A 20,166-nucleotide genomic window follows, 5' to 3' on the forward strand; every position below is an offset into this window, starting at 1 on the left:
GAGAGAAAAGAGAGGGGAAAAAAAGATGGTTAAGTAAGCTTGATTATAAGTAGTTATTTTTGAGAGAAGAAAATGTATTCAGAGATCAATGGATTCATCTGGAAGTATTTATTTCTTTAAATTGTGTATGACCACAACAGGATAATCTAGAAGGCCTCAAATATAATTTTTGATGAAAGGAATAGCAGTAGTTTGAAACTGGAGAAAATAAGTTTCCACCATGAGGTATGTCTACTAATTACTTATTATAACCGTGTATTTGTTTCGGTCAATGGATGAAATAAGGGTGGAACATTTTATCTCAAGTAGAATGTTGTGTTATTTTTAAAACAGTGTTTAGAAGACAGTATAATCTATAAAAAGGCCTCGAATATAATTTTTGATGAAAGGAATAACTATAGTTCAAAGTTGGAGAAAAGTTTCCAGTATGAGGTACATATAAGGGTCAAAGCTGTATAACCGAGAGGAGACCTCCACATAGCCTTTAAAGGAATGCAGAGAACTGACCAGGCTTTCTGCCCTAATGTCCAATCCTCACCTTCTTGTGGTGCACTCTGTTCGGTTTCTACCTGGATACTGAACGAACGAGGATGGGCTGGCAATTTGGAATTTAGCCGACCAAATTGTATTCTTATTGGCTTAAACCAATATACAAAATGATGGTAAAACATGACAAAATTTTCATGCCAGTTGGGGTGTCACCCAGTTAAACAACGTCCCCGTTGTTTTCGCCAGAGAACCAGAGTGAACAGCAAAAAGTCAGCTACTGGAACAAATCTGAAAGTACACCCCAACTCAACATCACCAGAGTTAAAGATCGGTACTATCAACATAAGAAGCCTGAATCGCAAAGAAATGGAGCTAGCTGAGGAATTAGATAAGTACCAGATCGACATAATAGGAGTGACTGAAACAAAAAAGACAAAAACTGGTGAGATCTTTCTGAGCAATAAATACAAAAAGGTTATATTCAGGCAATGACAATCAAGGAAAAGAAGGAGTAGCCATAGTATTCAACAGAAAATATGAGGCTAATCTTCTTGAATGACACGCAGTCTCAAGTAGAGTGACGTGGGCAAATATCAGAATGGGAAACTGGACAGTGAGACTTATTTGTGCCTATGGTCCCACAGAAGGTTCTACTACAGTAGAAGTGGAGGAATTTTTTGATACTTTAGAGAAAGCATCTGACACAATGAAAAAGGAAAGGTTGGTCCTTGTTGGGGATCTAAATAGCAGAGTAGGAAATGATTGGGAGACATACTAAAATATTTTGGGAAAATTTGGAGAAAAGAGCAAAGTTAATAATAATGGCAAATGCCTGTTGGATTTCTACTCAGGACATGGACTGGTTATTACTAACCCCATGTTCCAACATAAAAATGTGCACAAATTCACATGGAGAGAAGAAGCAAGGAATAAGAAAAGTCTCATTCACTATGTTATTGTTTATAGTGATGTTTTCTCCCTGGTGCAGGATACCAGAGTGTACAGAGGAGTTGAAATTGGAAGTGATCACTATTTAGTCTTGAGCAGGATAAAATTGAATTTCAGATTGAAAAGAATGATATGTAAGAAAGTTTTAAAGCAAATAAAAGTTGAGCAGCTCTCAGATGTGAACTGTAGACTAAAATACACAAAGATTATTGAAGAAAAAATGAAAGTTTGAGAACAGGAACCAAACCTTGAAGATTCAGTGGCAAACTCTGAAGAAAACCCTAACTGATTCAGCCAGAGAGGCAGGCATGTGGTGAGGTTGTCTGCAAGGATAGAAAAATCAGAACTCCATGGTGGACAGAGGAAGTTAAAGAGGCAGTGAAGGAAATGAAGAAAGCATATCAAAAGGTCCTGGCAAAGAAATCAGCTTGTGCTCTTAGAGAATACAGAGACAAATGTAAGAAAGATAAGTACTGTGTAAAACTAGCTAAACAAAAGTCATGGGAAGACTTTTGATAAGAACATTGAAACTAAATATCAAGAAGGTGGCAAAATATTCTGGGGGTTGTTGAAGAAGCTTAGAAATGTAGGAAAGAGTGCTGTTAAAGGAGTCAGAGATAATAAAGTCATGTCATGTCATCATCATCCTTATACCCTCTTTTACCTTGCGTGTCGAGGGTCCATTGATCATTGGACTCACAACGTTTACAGGATAAGGTGGTCAGCCATATGCCCCGGTGTATCCTATAGCCTGTAGTGTTGAGTTCTCAAGGCCAGTTTGCCTGCTTTGCGGGATGAAAAACCCCAGAATAAACTGGGGGAAAAACCCTGCTGTCCAAGCCCAAGACTGGCTAACTTGGCTATGGCTGAGGAAGATCCTTCAGCTCCTCACGTCACCGACGGGAATTGAACCTAGGACACTCCTTCCCCAGGCATATGCTTGCGAAGCACATAGCCACTAGGCTAACCGCGTGAACAAGAGATAATAAAGGTGACATGAAAACAGGAGAGAAAGATATCCTTGAAGTATGGAGTAATTACTTCGAAAAATTGCTAAATGAAACAAGCAGTGATGACAGCACAGTGGTAAAAAACACTCAACAGGCATACAGTCAGGAATACATATACATACTTAAAGTAGAAAAAGCCATCAAAGGCTTGAAATGTGGAAAAGCAGCAGGAGTAGATGATATTCGACCAAAAATGCTGAAGTATGATGGTATAAAAGTCTTACAGTGGCTGCACTGCATAGTTCAGAAAGCCTGGACAGAGGGACGAATTCCCGATGATTGGAATAGAGCTCTAATTGTATCCATATATAAAAAAGGGAAATAAAACTGAATGTGAGAATTACTGAGGTATTTCCCTACTGAGTGTTCCTGGCAAGATCTATGAAAGTATACTTGAAAAACGGTTGAGAAGAATTGTGGAAGAAAAGCTTGGTGAAGAACAAGCTGGATTCAGGCCAAATAGAGGCTGTCAGGATCAGATCTTCACTTTACGATAAATAGTTGAGAAAGCATGGGAATATAACAAAGATCTGTATTTATGATTTGTCGATCTGGAAAAGGCATATGACAAGGTGCCAAGAGAGAAGCTATTCCATATGCTACAGTTATATGGTGTCAAAGGGCATTATATCAAGCAATATTTAGTCTGTATTTGAGTTTGTAAGTCGGCAGTTAGAATTGAAGGAAGTACAGGAAAATGGTTTAATGTTAAATCTGGTGTGAGACAAGGATGTACATTATCCCCTCTGTTATTCATTATCTATATGGATCACATTATGAATAAAAGTGGTATTAAACATGATATCAGAATTGGAGATGTTAATGTCAGCTCTTTGCTTTATGCGGACGATGTTATACCTCTAAATAAATCCGCTACAAGTCTGCAAGATTCTCTGACTAAATTGAATAACTGTTGTAATAGACATGGAATGAAGGTCAGCAATAAAAAGACACAGACAATGGAAATAGGCAGAATCATTGAAAATGTCAACTGTGTTGTGAACGGAGAACCTGTGGAACAAGTAAAACATTTCAGCTACTTAGGCATGATTTTTAGTGAAGATGGTAAATTAAATATGGAAATAGACAACAGAATCAACAAAGCTGGTATGGTAGGAAGTCAACTGAATAAATTTATATGGAATAAGAGAGAAATTAGTGAGAACACTAAATTGGTTGTATACAAGACCGCGTTCAAACCAGTTTTAACTTATGGATCTGAGAGCTGGGTCAGAAGTAAAACACTTGTCCAAAGACCTAGAAACCACAGATATGAGAGTCCTGAGAAAGATTAGAAGCGTGAACAGATGGTATCAATGGAATATCATATTAAAAACGAGGATATTAGGAAAGAACTTGACATTGTCAGCATCGAGGAATGCGTTAGCAGAGTTAATCTCAGGTGGTATGGTATGGTCACTTAAATAGAATGGGAGAGGAAAGATTAGCAAAACAAGTGTTCTTTGCCAGGTTGGCTGCAAAACGACCCAGAGCAAGACCAAGATATAGGTGGATTGATATGGTACAAAGTGCCTTAGACGATAGAAATATAAGATCTGATGATGTTGGAGTCTTGACAAGTAACAGACTGATTTGGAGGAAAATTGTAGTACTATTATATCCTGTACAACCCTTGAAGGTACATGTCAGGAATTTGATGATGATGAAGATACATTCTATCTAAAGTAGAACATTGTGTGTTCCTTCTAAACAGTGTTCGTTGTGATGTTTTGTGTATATTATAGAATAATGAAGGTAAAAAAACTGTTATTCAGTTAAATAGTCATGTATTCCTAAATGCATGACAATACATGTTATTCAGTCACGTACAGTCGGGTCTCTTTTTATGCGTATCTTTTTTATGCAAATTTGAAGTTATGCACTGCATAACTTCAAAACTTGTGTAGCATTGTACATAATGAACAACATGTTGCATCATATTCTGGCATAACGTGAGTAAGCAGTGGGTGTCCGTGACGTTTAATTTTGCATGTGAGTAAGTGTTTGTCTTTTCATTATCGAAAGTCTAAATTTTGCTCATTTTTATTTTAATGATTTAATTTGGCCTAATGGAGGGAAAAAAACACCAAATAAAAGCAATTTCTTTGGAAATGAAAACTGCAATTTTAGATTGCTTAGCAAAAGGAGAGGGATCTATGGTGATTGGTAAACATTTTAATTTAGGCGAATCTAGTAAAAGAGCAATTAAAAAGAATGAAGTCGCAATAAGAAAATCTGTCATTTCTGGCAAAAAACTAAATGCTAAATTATCACCGTACTCAAGAGATGCTTTATTAGAAAAAACTGAACGAGCACTCGTAATTTGGACTGAAGAATTAACTGAAAGAAGAATTGCTATAAGTGGTTTAATTGAACAAAAAGCTCTTCGGTTTTATGAAAATATGAAGCAATTGGAGCCATCTACTTCCGCTTCCCAGGCTGATAAAGAATTTTCGGCCAGCAAAGGATAACTAACCTGGTTTTTAAAAAGGAATGCACTTCATAATGCGAAGATTACAGGCGAGGTTGCAGCAGCAGATTAAGAAGCAGCCAAACATTTTCAAGAGAAGTTACCCAAAATTATTGAAGATGGTGGATATTGTCTCGAGCAAGTGTTTAACACTGACAAAACAGGATTGTTTTGGAAGAAAATGCCTATTCAAACTTATCGCAAAGTCTGAGAAAAAAGAAAGTGGGTTTAAAGCAAGCAAAGATCGAGTAACGATCTTTGCTTGCTTTAAACCCACTTTCGAGTCCTTTGTAGCAATGCATCAGCGGGATCGAATGTTAAAACTCCCTACTAGTAAATCGATCTCTAAGACAACGTGCTCTAAAAGTCAAAAATCTAAAATAGCTACCGGTACATTGGATGGCTAATACAAAGGCCTGGGTAACAACTGCTCTATTTACTGAACAGTTCAATAATTGCTTTCTACCAGAAGTCGAAACATATATGAAGCAAAAAGCTCTCAAGTTTAAAGTTTTATTAATTGTGGACTATGCACAAAGTCATCCGCATTTAGAACATCCAAATGTGCAGTAGTCATGTATTCCTAAATACATGACAATACATGTTATTCAGTCATGTACACTCGGGTCTCTTTTTATGCGTATCTTTTTTATGCAGATTTGAAGTTATGCGGTGCATAGCTTCAAAACTTATGTACCATTGTACATAACGAACAGCATGTTGCAGCATATTCTGGCGTAACGTGAGTAACATGTAAGCAGTGGGTGTCCGTGAAGTTTAGTTTTGCATGTGAGTAAGTGTTTGTCTTTTCATTATCGAAAGTCTAAATTTTGCTAATTTTTATTTTAAAGATTTAATTTGGCCCAATGGAGGAAAAAAAAGCACCAAATAAAAGCAATTTCTTTGGAAATGAAAATTGCAATTTTAGATTGCTTAACAAAAGGAGAGGGATCTATGGTGATTGGTAAACATTTTAATTTAGGTGAATCTACAGCTGATACAACAAGCATTATTCAGCCATTAGATCAAGGCTACTTTTAAAAAATATTACATTACGCACACTTCAATTTATATTGGATAAACTAGAAAATGAATCATTAACAGTAACTGACGTTTGGAAAAAATTTTCTATTTTGGACTGCTTAAATCATGTTGCATCTACTATCGCTGAAATAAGACCACAAACTTTAAATGCCTGCTGGAAAGTAGCTCTTGGCCTGGATGTGTTGCAAACAGTGCGACCATTCAAACATCTACATTATCAGCTGAAATCATTACTTTGGCACAAGAAATTGGTGGAGAAGGTTATGATACATTTAGCCAGAATGATGTAGACGAATTGCTTGTGGATAATGCCTTAAACGATGATGATATTATTGGTTATCGATTAACTTTAGATATCGTCAAGGATCCAGAAAATGATAGTGAAGCGGAAGAAAAAGCTGTCCCCCTAACTGCAAATATAATTCGAGGTCTTGAACTGTGCAATAAATTGGGAAATCATTTTCTTGTTAATGACACAAATTCTGAACAAGCCTTTAAATTACAACGTTAACTTAAAAACTGTATGTCTGGATATCATGAGCTGTATAAAAAATTAGTAAACTCATAATCGCAAAGTTTAATCATTGATTACATCAAATTCCTGCCATGTACTCTCAAGGGGTGTACAGGATATGATAGTACTACATGAAAAATTTACACCATTACTAACTTCCTATCTACAATTTTTTTCCAAATCAGTCTGTTACTTGTCAAGACTCCAATATTATCAGATCTTATATTTCTATCATCTAAGGCAGGGATCAGCAACCGGCAGCCTGCATGCGATCCTTAAAAGATTGACAATGCTTACATGGCATGTGGCCCATATGTTGAATTATTTAAATAATACACTTTATAATATGAATAATAAATTAAAAATAATTTTATACCTATACTTCGTGATATCGCCGTGCAACTTGGCACGAACCAACCTTGTGAGTCATCACGAGTGGGGATAACAAATGTGACTTCATCCGACGACAACTGAGATTTTGGTGCACTTTTAAAGTCGCGTTCCCCGGTCCGTCTTTTAATATAATTCAATAACATAAATAATTATTTTCATAGGATACATATTTGTTAAAAAAACTTCAAAAATGAGTTCAAGAAAACGTAAAATTGCAGATGAAGGAAAAAGATTTAATGATGAATGGAACAGCAAGTACTTCTTTATTGAAAATAGGAGAAAGCCCCTTTGTCTTATTTCTCATAAAAGTGTTACTGTTATTAAAGAACATAATATCAGACGTCATTACGAGAATGTCATACTGTAAATATTTCTGTGTTTTTTTAAGATTGACATAACAAAAATTCATAACTTAAGTATTTTAATTCACTCACTATTTTCTCTTAATTAAACGTTTGCGGCCCAATTATTAAAAATAAAAGTTGAACGTGGCCCACTAGTTTGAAAAGGTTGCCGACCCCTGGTCTAAGGCACTTTGTACAGCATCAATAAGACAAAGCCCCTTTGTCTTATTTCTCATAAAAGTGTTACTGTTATTAAAGAACATAATATCAGACGTCATTACGAGAATGTCATACTGTAAATATTTCTGTGTTTTTTTAAGATTGACATAACAAAAATTCATAACTTAAGTATTTTAATTCACTCACTATTTCCTCTTAATTAAACGTTTGCGGCCCAATTATTAAAAATAAAAGTTGAACGTGGCCCACTAGTTTGAAAAGGTTGCCGACCCCTGGTCTAAGGCACTTTGTACAGCATCAATAAGACAAAGCCCCTTTGTCTTATTTCTCATAAAAGTGTTACTGTTATTAAAGAACATAATATCAGACGTCATTACGAGAATGTCATACTGTAAATATTTCTGTGTTTTTTTAAGATTGACATAACAAAAATTCATAACTTAAGTATTTTAATTCACTCACTATTTTCTCTTAATTAAACGTTTGCGGCCCAATTATTAAAAATAAAAGTTGAACGTGGCCCACTAGTTTGAAAAGGTTGCCGACCCCTGGTCTAAGGCACTTTGTACAGCATCAATCTACCTATATCTTGGTCTTCCTCTGGGTCGTTTTCCTGCCAAGCTGGCAGAGAACACTTGTTTTGCTAATCTTTCATCACCCATTCTATTTAAGTGACCATTCCACCTGAGATTAGCTCGGCTAATGCATTCACGGATGCTGACAATGTCAAGTTCTTTCCTAATATCCTCGTTTTTAATAAGATAATGCCATTGATGCCATCTGTTCACACCTCTAATCTTTCTCAGGACTCTCATATCTGCAGTCTCTAGTCTTTGGTCAAGTGTTTTACTTCTGACCCAGCTCTCAGATCCATAAGTTAAAACTGGTTGGAACACGGTCTTGTATACAGCCAATTTAGTGTTCCGACTAATTTCTCTCTCATTCCATATGAATTTATTCAATTGACTTCCTACCATACCAGTTTTGTTGATTCTGTTGTCTATTTTATTTAATTTACCATCTTCACTAAAAATCGTGCCTAAGTAGATGAAATGTTTTACTTGTTCCACAGGTTCTCCGTTCACAACGCAGTTGACATTTTCACCGATTCTGCCTATTTTCATTGTCTTTGTCTTTTTATTGCTGACCTTCATACCATATCTCTTACAACAGTTATTCAATTTAGTCAGGGAATCTTGCTGACTTGTAGCAGATTTATTTAGAAGTATAACATCATCCGCATAAAGCAAAGAGCTGACATTAACATCTCCAATTTTGATATCATGTTTAATACCACTTTCCTTCATAATGTGATCCATATAGATAACGAATAACAGAGGGGATAATGTACATCCTTGTCTCACACCAGATTTAACATTAAACCATCTTCCTGTACTTCCTTCAATTCTAACTACTGATTTACAACTCAAATACAGACTAAATATTGCTTGATATAATGCCCTTTGACACCATATAACTGTAGCATACAGAATAGCTTCTCTCTTGGCACCTTGTCATATGCCTTTTCCAGATCGACAAAACTTAAATACAGATCTTTGTTACATTCCCGTGCTTTCTCAACTATTTGTCGTAAAGTGAAGATCTCATCCTGACAGCCTCTATCTGGCTGAATCCAGCTTGTTCTTCACCAAGCTTTTCTTCCACAATTCTTCTCAACCGTATCTCAAGTATACTTTGCATAAACCTTGCCAGGAACACTCAGTAGGAAAATACCTCTGTAATTCTCACATTTAGTTTTATTAATTTTATTCTATGGGTACTATTAGAGCTCTACTCCAATCATCGGGAATTCGTCCCTCTGTCCAGGCTTTCTGAACTATGCAGTGCAGCCACTGTAGGACTTTTATACTACCATACTTCAGCATTTCTCGTCGAATATCATCTACTCTTGCTGCCTTTCCACATTTCAAGCCTTTGATGGCTTTTTCTACTTCAAGAATGGATATGCATTCCTGACTGCATGCCTGTTGGGTGTTTTTTACCACTATGCTATCACTGCTTGTTTCATTTTGCAATTTTTCGAAGTAATTACTCCATACTTCAAGGATATCTTTTTCTCCTGTTTTCATGTCACCTTTATCATCTCTAACTCCTTTTACAGTACTCTTTCTTCCATTTCTAAGCTTCTTCAACGACCTCCAGAATATCTTACCACCTTCTTGATATTTATTTTCTATGTTCTTGCCAAAGTCCTCCCATGATTTTTGTTTAGCTAGTTTTACACAGTGTTTAGCTTTCTTACATTTGTCTCTGTATTCTCTAAGAGCACAATCTGACTTATTTGCCAGGAACTTTTGATATGCTTTCTTCTTTTCCTTCACTGCTGCTTTAACTTCTTGTGTCCACCATCGAGTTCTGATTTTTCTATCCTTGCAGACAACCTCACCACATACCTCTCTGGCTGAATCAATCAGTGTTTTCTTCAAGGCTTGCCACTGAATCTCCAAGGTTTTGTTGCTGTTCTCACTCTTTCATTTTTTCTTCAATAATCTTTGTATATTTTAGTCTACAGGTCACACCTGAGAGCTGCTCAACATTTATGCACTTTAAAACTTTCTTACATGTTATTCTTTTCAATCTGAAATTCAATTTTATCCTGCTCAAGACTAAATAGTGATCGCTTCCAATTTCAAATCCTTTGTACACTCTGGTGTCCTGCACCAGGGAGAAGACATCACTATCAACAATAACATAGTCAATGAGACTTTTCTTATTCCTTGCCTCTTCTCTCCATGTGAATTTGTGGATATTTTTATGTTGGAATGTAAATAGAAAAAATCGTTACTTTTCAATAAAATTATTAAAACTTTAAAACAAACTTAGGCATTCTTGTAGGCGTAGACTTCTGTTGCTAAATGGTTCAAAAGATGTATTTCGGTGATTACACCACATTTTTTTTATTATTCAGTTATATAAAACACTGAAATAATAGTTCCCGACAAGTTTCGTAAATCGTAGGATTTACATCTTCAGGGGTTAAATAGTACAACTTAAAGTTTAAACAAGAGAATTAATAAATACAAATGATAACTGTCTGGCTATTCATAAAACTCAAATAACAGAATGCAGATATATAACATTATTGACGTTGAACAATACTGGATGATGTCACGTGTTCTTTTTCTCGTTCATACAGTCCGAGCTCAGATTGAGGTAGATTTTTTATTAGAGCTGACCACACTTGATGGAGAATTAAACCTTGATTTTTATTGCATTGGGTTGGGTTTTTTTAGCATATTAGCAGCTTCTTTAAATTTTCTTATATAACTGTTGTTTTCTATGTATGACATTGTCGTTTTATGCCAGAGTACATCGTGTCCAGTGGAAGTGGTATGGAAAGCAAGACCCGTTTTTTGTTCTCTTTTGTATTGTATGTCTTTTTGGTGTTCAGCCATGCGTATTTCTCCAGATCTTCCTGTCTGTCCTACGTAGCAAATCCCACAAGAGCAATGGATTTTGTAGACACCTGGTTTTTTAAGAGGACGATGAGGTGGTTTTGGTGGATGTAGGAATCTTGAGATTTTTTCCATAGGAAGGAAGATTTCTAAATGCAACCTCACACCACCATCCTTCACAAAAAATAAGCTTAATTAAAACTCTTCAAGACAGAGCATACAATATCTCCAGCACACAAGAAAGATGTAATGAAGAATTAAATACTTAACACAAATTCTCCAACAGAATGGATATGAAACAAAAACCATCAAGAGAATCCTTAAAATGCCTCCAGCTAACAACACAATAAAACAGGATTACAAAAACGCAATCTCGCTTCCTGATATCAAAAATATTACAGATAAGCTAGCCAAATTAATGAACAAACACAACATAAAAGTAGCCTTCCTTCCTATGGAAAAAATTTCAAGATTCCTACATCCACCAAAACCACCTCATCATCCTCTTAAAAAACCAGAAGTCTACAAAATCCATTGCTCTTGCAAAATTTGTTACATAGGACAGACAGGAAGATCTGGAGAAATACGCATGGCTGAACACCAAAAAGACATACAATACAAAAGAGAACAAAAAACGGGTCTTGCTTTCCACCACTTCCACTGGACACGATGTACTCTGGCATAAAACGACAATGTCATACATAGAAAACAACAGTTATATAAGAAAATTTAAAGAAGCTGCTAATATGCTAAAAAACCCAACCCAATGCAATAAAAATCAAGGTTTAATTCTCCATTAAGTGTGGTCAGCTCTAATAAAAAATCTACCTCAATCTGAGCTCGGACTCTATGAACGAGAACAAGAACACGTGACATCATCCAGTATTGTTCAACGTCAATAACGTTATATATCTGCATTCTGTTATTTGAGTTTTATGAATAGCCAGACGTTGGTTATGATTTGTATTTATTAATTCTCTTGTTTAAACTTTAAGTTGTACTATTTAACCCCTGAAGATGTAAATCCTATGATTTATGAAACTTGTCGGGAACTATTATTTCAGTGTTTTATATAACTGAATAATAAAAAAATGTGGTGTAATCACTGAAATATATCTTAGGCATTCTTATTTTCCTGAATTTTTATAAACTTTTTATGCAATTTTAGATTTATTTTAATTTATTGCTTCGGTTTTATGTGGTTTTAGAAAATTATGGAACGTATCCCTAATTTTTCAACGTAAGTTAGGTCTTTTTTGTGTGATTCTTTATAAGCGGTTTTCTGTGGAACGTATCTACTGCATAAAGAGAGACCCGATTGTATTCCTAAATACATGAGATGAAAACTGTGTTTAGAGAACTGCAGGGCAAATGGTTTACTCTAACATATTTTGTCTTCATGTTAAACTTTCTGTTGTGAGGTAAGTATTCCTGGAAAATTTGTACTCAAATTACAGAGATGAGTCCCTTAATTGAAAGTGATGGTATACTGATATGCAATAGTAGTTTTTATCCTAGAGAGGATTACTAAAGGAATGTGTTTGCTTTTATCTGTTGTTCACTGACTGTAGTAAAGAGCTATAGTTGTTAAATCTGGAGAGGATTAGTAAAAAAATTTGTTATCTTCCCAAATTTATATTTTAATCGAGTGATCAAATATAACTTGATTAAAATCAAGTTATATTTTAATCTTTTACAGTTTTCTTTATGTAAATAATTATATTTGTATAGTTATTTAATTAAACATTATTTCTTTTGTATTACATTTTCTCTTGTAAATCAGTGACCCCACTTAAGTGGGAGAAGCTGCAGAAGAAGAAGAAGAAGAAGAAGAAGATTACATTTTCTCTTGTCTCATTTTGGATATAAAGATAGTAAGTCAGTGACCCCACTTAAGTGGGAGAAGCTGCAGAAGAAGAAGAAGAAGAAGAGGATTACATTTTCTCGTCTCATTTTGGATATAAAGATAGAGTGAATGTAATATGAGGATATTCCAAAACTAATGTCGTTTTTTATACTAAACTTGTTCAAATCTGTCTCAGCTTGTCTAAAGATGAATTTTTAAAGCTTCATAAGTACCCTAAGCTGAGGCGACCTCATTCTAAGCAATTCCACCTTGCAAGAACATCATACATAAGGTATTGTTTAAATAACCCTTGATTACTATGGCGGTCATTGAAGAGCACATTAAGGCACATCATGCTTTATGAGATCAGAAAAGGCAACAATGCATGCTAGCACTGTAAAAACATGCAAGAAGTGCATGGCGATAATATTTTGAATGTGCAAAGTGCCAGCAATGGTTCCAAAAATTTAAACAAGAGGACTTCGACAAACTTGAAAGACTCCCTGTTTCTCTCGATAATGATATGCTGGAAGCCACTACTGCAAGAAATGCCAATGCAACTGTTGAGGATTTAGCACAAAACTATTGAAGATTTAGCAAAAGATCTTAATTCATCGTCATCGATCATCCATCACCATTTTCAAGAACTTGGAATAGTCTCTCAGCTTGGCAAGTGGGTTCCTCATGAACTGACGAGCAACAATCGAAGAGAGTGAGTCAACATCTGCACTGCTCTGCATTCTTGAGAGGTTCAGTCTCCATTTTTCATTTGTGTAGTCACCAGTGATGAATAGTGGACACTTTAGAAGAATGTTAACACATTCGCTGCCAACTAAGAGTATACTCGTAGTTGGTATATGAGTCCCACAAGCCAGCTACGAGTATACTCGTATGACGCTTACCGCCGGCAATGAGGTTACCCGTATTGACCTTGAAGAAGTGAAAATGCTTGGCTTATGGAACTAGCAGCAAAACTGTGTATACTCATAGATGGAATATGCTCCACACAAGCCAACTATGAGTATACTCGTATATCGATTACCGCCTGCAACGAGATTACCGTGCTGACCTTGAAGAAGTGAAATGTTTGGTGTACGGGAACAAACTATGCCGAAATAGCGTGGCTGCGAACGTGTTAAGCACCGACGGCAGTAGGTTCATTCAGGGAACGGGCTAAACCTCAGCAAAAACAAGACCTTCTCCCTCAGAAGGTTTTGTTTAGCATTTGGTGGGATATAGCCGTTATACATTTTAAACTCTTGTCACAAAACCAACCAATCACAGCTGAAGTATACTGTGAACAACTGAAAGTAAAGAGGTTGTTCTGTGGTCAATCGAAAGGGTGGTGTTTTTTGCCATAATAATACACACCCTCATAGTGTAAGAATGACCTGTACCAAGAATGAGGAACTCAGCTGGGAAAAGCTTCCACATCCTCCATATTCTCCTGATGCTACACCTTCAGACTGCCACTTATTTTGAAGTTCACAACATTTCATTATGAAAATCAATACGATACGTTAGAGGCACTGAAATTGAGCCTATGTGACTTCTTTGTCTCCAAACCTCCTGAATTCTATAGAAATGGCATTATGAAGCTTTCACAACGTTGGAAGAGTGTTCATTGATTTAAATGGAGAATATAGCCATAACACAATTGGAAGAACAGCGGAACATTGTGCCCTTCAATTGGAAAAGACCTCTGCCAGGTCTTTTCCAATTGAACTGCAATCAAACCCAGTATGTTCACTGAGTTTGATTCTTGTCGTGATGAGGGAATCTTTATATGGGCCTTTTCAATTGAAGTTGAGTTAGCCGATCTCATATGGAGGTAGCAGGATTTTTTTTCCCAGAAACTCAGGTATTTCATCCCACATTTGAATAAATTGACCTACAAAACACACACAATTTAGAGACAAAAATACTGTTGATGGTGATGATGAGCAGTAGATGGCATTGGTGGTAATAGTAGTGTCGTAGTGGGAGAGTTAAGTAGTAGTGGAGAGGGTGGGGTGCATTTGGTGAGGTGGAGTGGAGTGCTCTCCCATGACAACTCCTTGGACTCCCTGGAGGTGTCACATAATAATAATAATATACTTGATTAAATTAGCAAGTGTTTAATCTTTTATATCCTTTCAAAACTTAATGCTAAACATGACATTACTTTTAGGATGACCTGTCTTTTCCAATTGAACTGCAATCAAACCCAGTATGTTCACTGAGTGTGATTCTTGTCGTGATGAGGGGAATCTTTATATGGGCCTTTTCAATTGAAGTTGAGTTAGCCGATCTCATATGGAGGTAGCAGGATTTTTATCCAAGAAACTCAGGTATTTCATCCCACATTCAAATAAATCGATCTACAGAACACACAATTTACAGACAAAAATACTGTTGATGGTGATGATGAGCAGTAGATGGCATTGGTGGTAGTAGTAGTGTCGCAGTGGGAGAGTTAAGTAGTAGTGGAGAGGGTGGGGTGCATTTGGTGAGGTGGAGTGGAGTGCCCTCCCTGGAAATGTCACGTAATAATAATAATATACTTGATTAAATTAGCAAGTGTTTAATCTTTTATATCCTTTCAAAACTTAATGCTAAACATGACATTACTTTTGGGATGACCTGATATATGAGTTTAAATAGTTTGGGGAAAATAGTACATAGTGCAAACCAGGTATAATTTATACAACTGGAAAGAACCTGTGTGTGTGGACTATGCTGGCAAAAGTATTTGGACACCTCTCTCTCTCTCTCACACACACACACACACACAATGTTGACAAATATTTGGACACCTTATATATAAAAAATCAGTTTATATACCTTTATTGAAGAAAGGCAATGCAAAAGAGTGTGAAAATTACAAACTATAGCACTGATTTCTCATGCAAGTAAAGTCTTACTTAAGATCATTCAGAAAAGACTGGAACCATTCATGAAGAGAGAAATGCCAGATGAACAGGCAGAGGAACAAGAGATCAAATCGCCAATGTGAGATGGATAATAGAAAGAGCACAGGGATGTCAAAAGAATGTCTACCTTTGTTTCCTTGACTACAGTAAGGATTTTGACTCTGTAGATCACGTGAAACTGTGGAATGTATTAAGAATAATGGGAGTACCAGAGCATTTCATTATCCTTCTGAGGAATCTCTATCATGAACAAGAAACTACTGTCTGAACAGATCTTAGATAAACTGAATATTTCACCGTAGGTAAAGGGGTGCGACAAGGATGTATTTTATCTCCATACCTGCTTAACTTGTACAGCAAATACATTTTAAGAATGGCAGGGCTGGAGGAGTCTTCAGTTGGAATTAAAATCGGTGGAAGCAATATTAATAATTTGAGGCATGCAGATGATACCACCTTGCTAGCAAAATGCAAAGAAGATTTGGAGAAACTTATTATGAAAGTGAAAGAAGAAAGTGAAAGATATGGCCTTAAACTTAACCTCAAAAAGATAAAAGTTATGGCAACATGTGAACTTAATGATTTTGAAGTAGATGGGGAGAAAATGGAAGCAGTTAATGATTTTGTGCTCCTAGGATCCCGAATTGATAAAGATGGTTATTGTACTGAAGAAGTTAGAAGATTATTACTCGGGGAAAAAAACACAATGACAAATTTAAGCAAGATCTTTAAAGATAAAGATATTAGCCTCACAACAAAAATCAGAATTGCGAAAACAATGGTATTCCCTATGGTAATGTATGGACGTGAAAGTTGGACCCTGAGAAAGAGTGAAAGAAGGAAGATAGATGCATTTGAATTATGGGTTTGGAGATGCTTACTAAGAATACCATCAACTGCAAAGCAAACCAATAAATCAGTGATAGACAGAATAAAGCCAGATTGCTCCCTTGAAGCTATGATCATCAAGCAAAAATTGTCATACTTTGAACATATTATGCGAACAAATGACAGTCTAGAGAAGATGATGATACTTGCTAAAGTTGATGGAAGTAGGAGAAGAGGAAGACCAAGAATTAGATGGGTGGATGGAGTTAAAGAAGCAACTGGAATGTGCCTGAAAATTCTGAAAGATATGGCTAGGGACAGATCTGAATGGAGTGTATGTTCATAGAATCACCAGGTGTCGAAAACGACTGGATGGAACATAACAACAAAAACACACACACACACACACACACACACACACACACACACACACACACACACACACACACACACACACTATGTTGACAAAAGTATTTGGATATCTTACACAGCATGCATATTTTTAATCTTACCATATGGAAATATTCAAGGAATGTCTGTGAAAGTCTGGTAATAAAAGGTGGGATGTGCTGCATGTTTTGCATTGTACTCGATATCAAGATGCCCCATTCAGCTGAACCGACAGACTTCCAACATGGGATAGTAGTTGGGAGTTACATCAGTGGTCTTTCTGTCTTTGACATTGCTACCCATCTCTGTATACTGAAATCCATTGTTGCTTATGTCATTCGTAGATGGAAAGTTGATGGTATCGCCACAGCAGAAAAATGCCCTGGGAGGCCACTGACCAAGATCCATCTAGGAAAGTTCGAGTATCCTTCGAATATTCAAAGTCCTTGCAGTCAACCTGGAAAATACTGCAGGGAAATCTGTCAGCACTATAACTGTCCATAGAGAGTTGCATATCTTAGGTTATTACCATGGCTGAGCTGTTGCAAACAAGTAACACATCATTTCCTCAATGCCAAATCATGTTTGAACTGGTGTCTTCCACACCATTCGTGGACTGTAGATGATTAGAAAAGGATTCTGTGAAGTGAAAAATCACACTTCCAAATGTTTCACTCCGATAGTTATGTTTGGATCTTGAGATTATCCGAGGAAAGGTTCCCACAGGACTGCATCATTCCAGTGTCAAGTTTGGTGGAGGCTTGGTAATGGTACTGGGGTGTTTCAGTTGGATGACTCTTGGTCCATTGGTGTCCATTGGTGAGGAACTATTCTGAGTAAATTTTGCAACTTAATAGGAACTAGGATAACAGCTGTGTTTGGAAAATAATCAGAGGGCACTATTAGCTAGTTGAGAATATCATCTCAACAATGAAATATGGAATAAAAAGGGCAATGATATAATAGCTGTTTGAAAATACTTTTGACAGTATAATGTCCAATTCTCATTTTAGCAAATCTTTTGTCTATGTTTTCTTTCTGAATACATAATATGTGAAGAGACTGCTTTATTCCTAGAAACATCCAAATTACTCTAGGCACTTACAAGTGATACTCTCAAAAGTATATAATTCTTACCTCTGGAGGTGGCATTACCCAGTAAGCTTGATATTCTGCCTGGAGAGTAGTTTTATGAGTACTATATGGAGCTAGAGAAAAAGATAGCAAATAATTTAAGGACTTAAAAATGATTAACTGAAAAAAAAAAGTTTATTTTCTTCAATTAGTGTCAATCACTTAATAATTCAAAGATTACCATATTGCAAAATGAAGATGATGATAACGGAGCCAAATATTTTGTTCTGTTATGTTTCCTATAAACAGAAAAGGATAATAACTATTTGGTAGTAATATAATTAGTATGTCCAGGAAGGGAAAATAACTGTTTGTTTCTTTTGTCTACTATGAAGTGTACTTCTGGAAGATGTTAGCTGTTTAAATGCACTAAGAATGTAACTAACGTGTCTAGGCCAGTACACTGAATAGTATCCCTATTATTCAAATGGTCAACTTGAATAATAGGGGAAAGGGTTGCCCCGTGCAGGTGTGCCCCGCACAAAAGGCACCTGATCAGGAACGGTGCCCTTTCAAGACGATAAATAAAACCGACTGAACGAACGAAGATGGGCTGGCAATTTGGGATTTAGCCAATCAAATTGTATATTCTTACTGGCTTAAATCAATATAGAAAATGATGGTACAACATGACAAAATTTCATGCCGGCTGGGGCGTCACCCAATTAAACAAGGCCCCTGTTGTTTTCGCTAGGGAACCAGGGCAAATAGCAAAAAGTCAGCTACTGGAACAAATCTGAAAGCACACACCAACTCAACATCACCAGAGTTAAAGATCGGTACTATCAACATAAGAAACCTGAATCGCAAAGAAATGGAGCTAGCTGAGAAATTAGATAAGTACCAGATCGACATAATAGGGGTGACTAAAATAAAAAAGACAAAAACTGGTGAGATCTTTCTGAGCAATAAATACAAAAAGGTTATATTCAGGCAATGACAATCAAGGAAAAGAAGGAGTAGCCATAGTATACAACAGAAAATATGAGGCTAATCTTCTGAATGACACGCAGTCTCAAGTAGAGTGACATGGGCAAATATCAGAATGGGAAACTGGACAATGACACTTATTTGTGCCTATGGTCCCACAGAAGGTTCTACTACAGTAGAAGTGGAGGAATTTTTTGATACTTTAGAGAAAGCATCTGACACAATGAAAAAGGAAAAGTTGGTCCTTGTTGGGGATCTAAATAGCAGAGTAGGAAAAGATTGGGAGACATACAAAAATATTTTGGGAAAATTTGGAGAAAAGAGCAAAGTTAATAATAATGGCAAATGCCTGTTGGATTTCTACTCAGGACATGGACTGGTTATTACTAATCCCATGTTCCAACATAAAAATGTGCACAAATTCACATGGAGAGAAGAAGCAAGGAATAAGAAAAGTCTCATTCACTATGTTATTGTTTATAGTGATATTTTCTCCCTGGTGCAGGATACCAGAGTGTACAGAGGAGTTGAAATTGGAAGTGATCACTATTTAGTCTTGAGCAGGATAAAATTGAATTTCAGATTGAAAAAATGATATGTAAGAAAATTTTAAAGCAAATAAAAGTTGAGCAGCTCTCAGATGTGAACTGTAGACTAAAATACACAAAGATTATTGAAGAAAAAATGAAAGAGTTTGAGAACAGGAATCAAACCTTGAAGATTCAGTGGCAAACTCTGAAGAAAACCCTAACTGATTCAGCCAGAGAGGCAGGCATGTGGTGAGGTTGTCTGCAAGGATAGAAAATCAGAACTCCATGGTGGACACAGGAAGTTAAAGAGGCAGTGAAGGAAAAGAAGAAAGCATATCAAAAGTTCCCGGCAAATAAGTCAGCTTGTGCTCTTAGAGAATACAGAGACAAATGCAAGAATGCTAAACACTGTGTAAAACTAGCTAAACAAACGTCATGGGAGGACTTTGGCAAGAACATAGAAAATAAATATCAAGAAGGTGGTAAGATATTCTGGAGGTTGATGAAGACGCTTAGAAATGGTAGAAGGAGTTAGACATGATAAAGGTTACATGAAAACAGCAGAAAACGATATCCTTGAAGTATGGAGTAATTACTTCGAAAAATTGCTAAATGAAACAAGCAGAGATAGCACAGTGGTAAAATAACACTCAACAGGCATACAGTCAGGAATACATATACATACTTGAAGTAGAAAAAGCCATCAAAGGCTTGAAATGTGGAAAAGCAGCAGGAGTAGATGATATTCGACCAGAAATGCTGAAGTATGATGGTATAAAAGTCTTACA

General features: G+C 36.3%; 1 protein-coding gene across 3 annotated transcripts in view; it reads right to left on the reverse strand.

Annotated features, from left to right (window-relative positions):
• LOC150108726 (MPN domain-containing protein-like) overlaps positions 1-20,166 on the reverse strand; it is a 318,202-nt gene that overhangs the window by 60,658 nt on the left and 237,378 nt on the right. For all 3 annotated transcript variants that reach the window (XM_090390953.1, XM_090390954.1, XM_090390955.1), the window contains one exon: positions 17,922-17,992. In XM_090390953.1, the coding sequence (XP_090247079.1) occupies positions 17,922-17,992 (71 nt within the window). The remainder of the gene's footprint in view (positions 1-17,921; positions 17,993-20,166) is intronic.

Source organism: Typopeltis vanoorti, chromosome 3 (assembly GCF_054136105.1).
Source record: "Typopeltis vanoorti isolate ZY-2024b chromosome 3, IOZ_Tvanoo_1.0, whole genome shotgun sequence".
NCBI classification, from domain to species: Eukaryota; Metazoa; Arthropoda; class Arachnida; order Uropygi; family Thelyphonidae; genus Typopeltis; species Typopeltis vanoorti.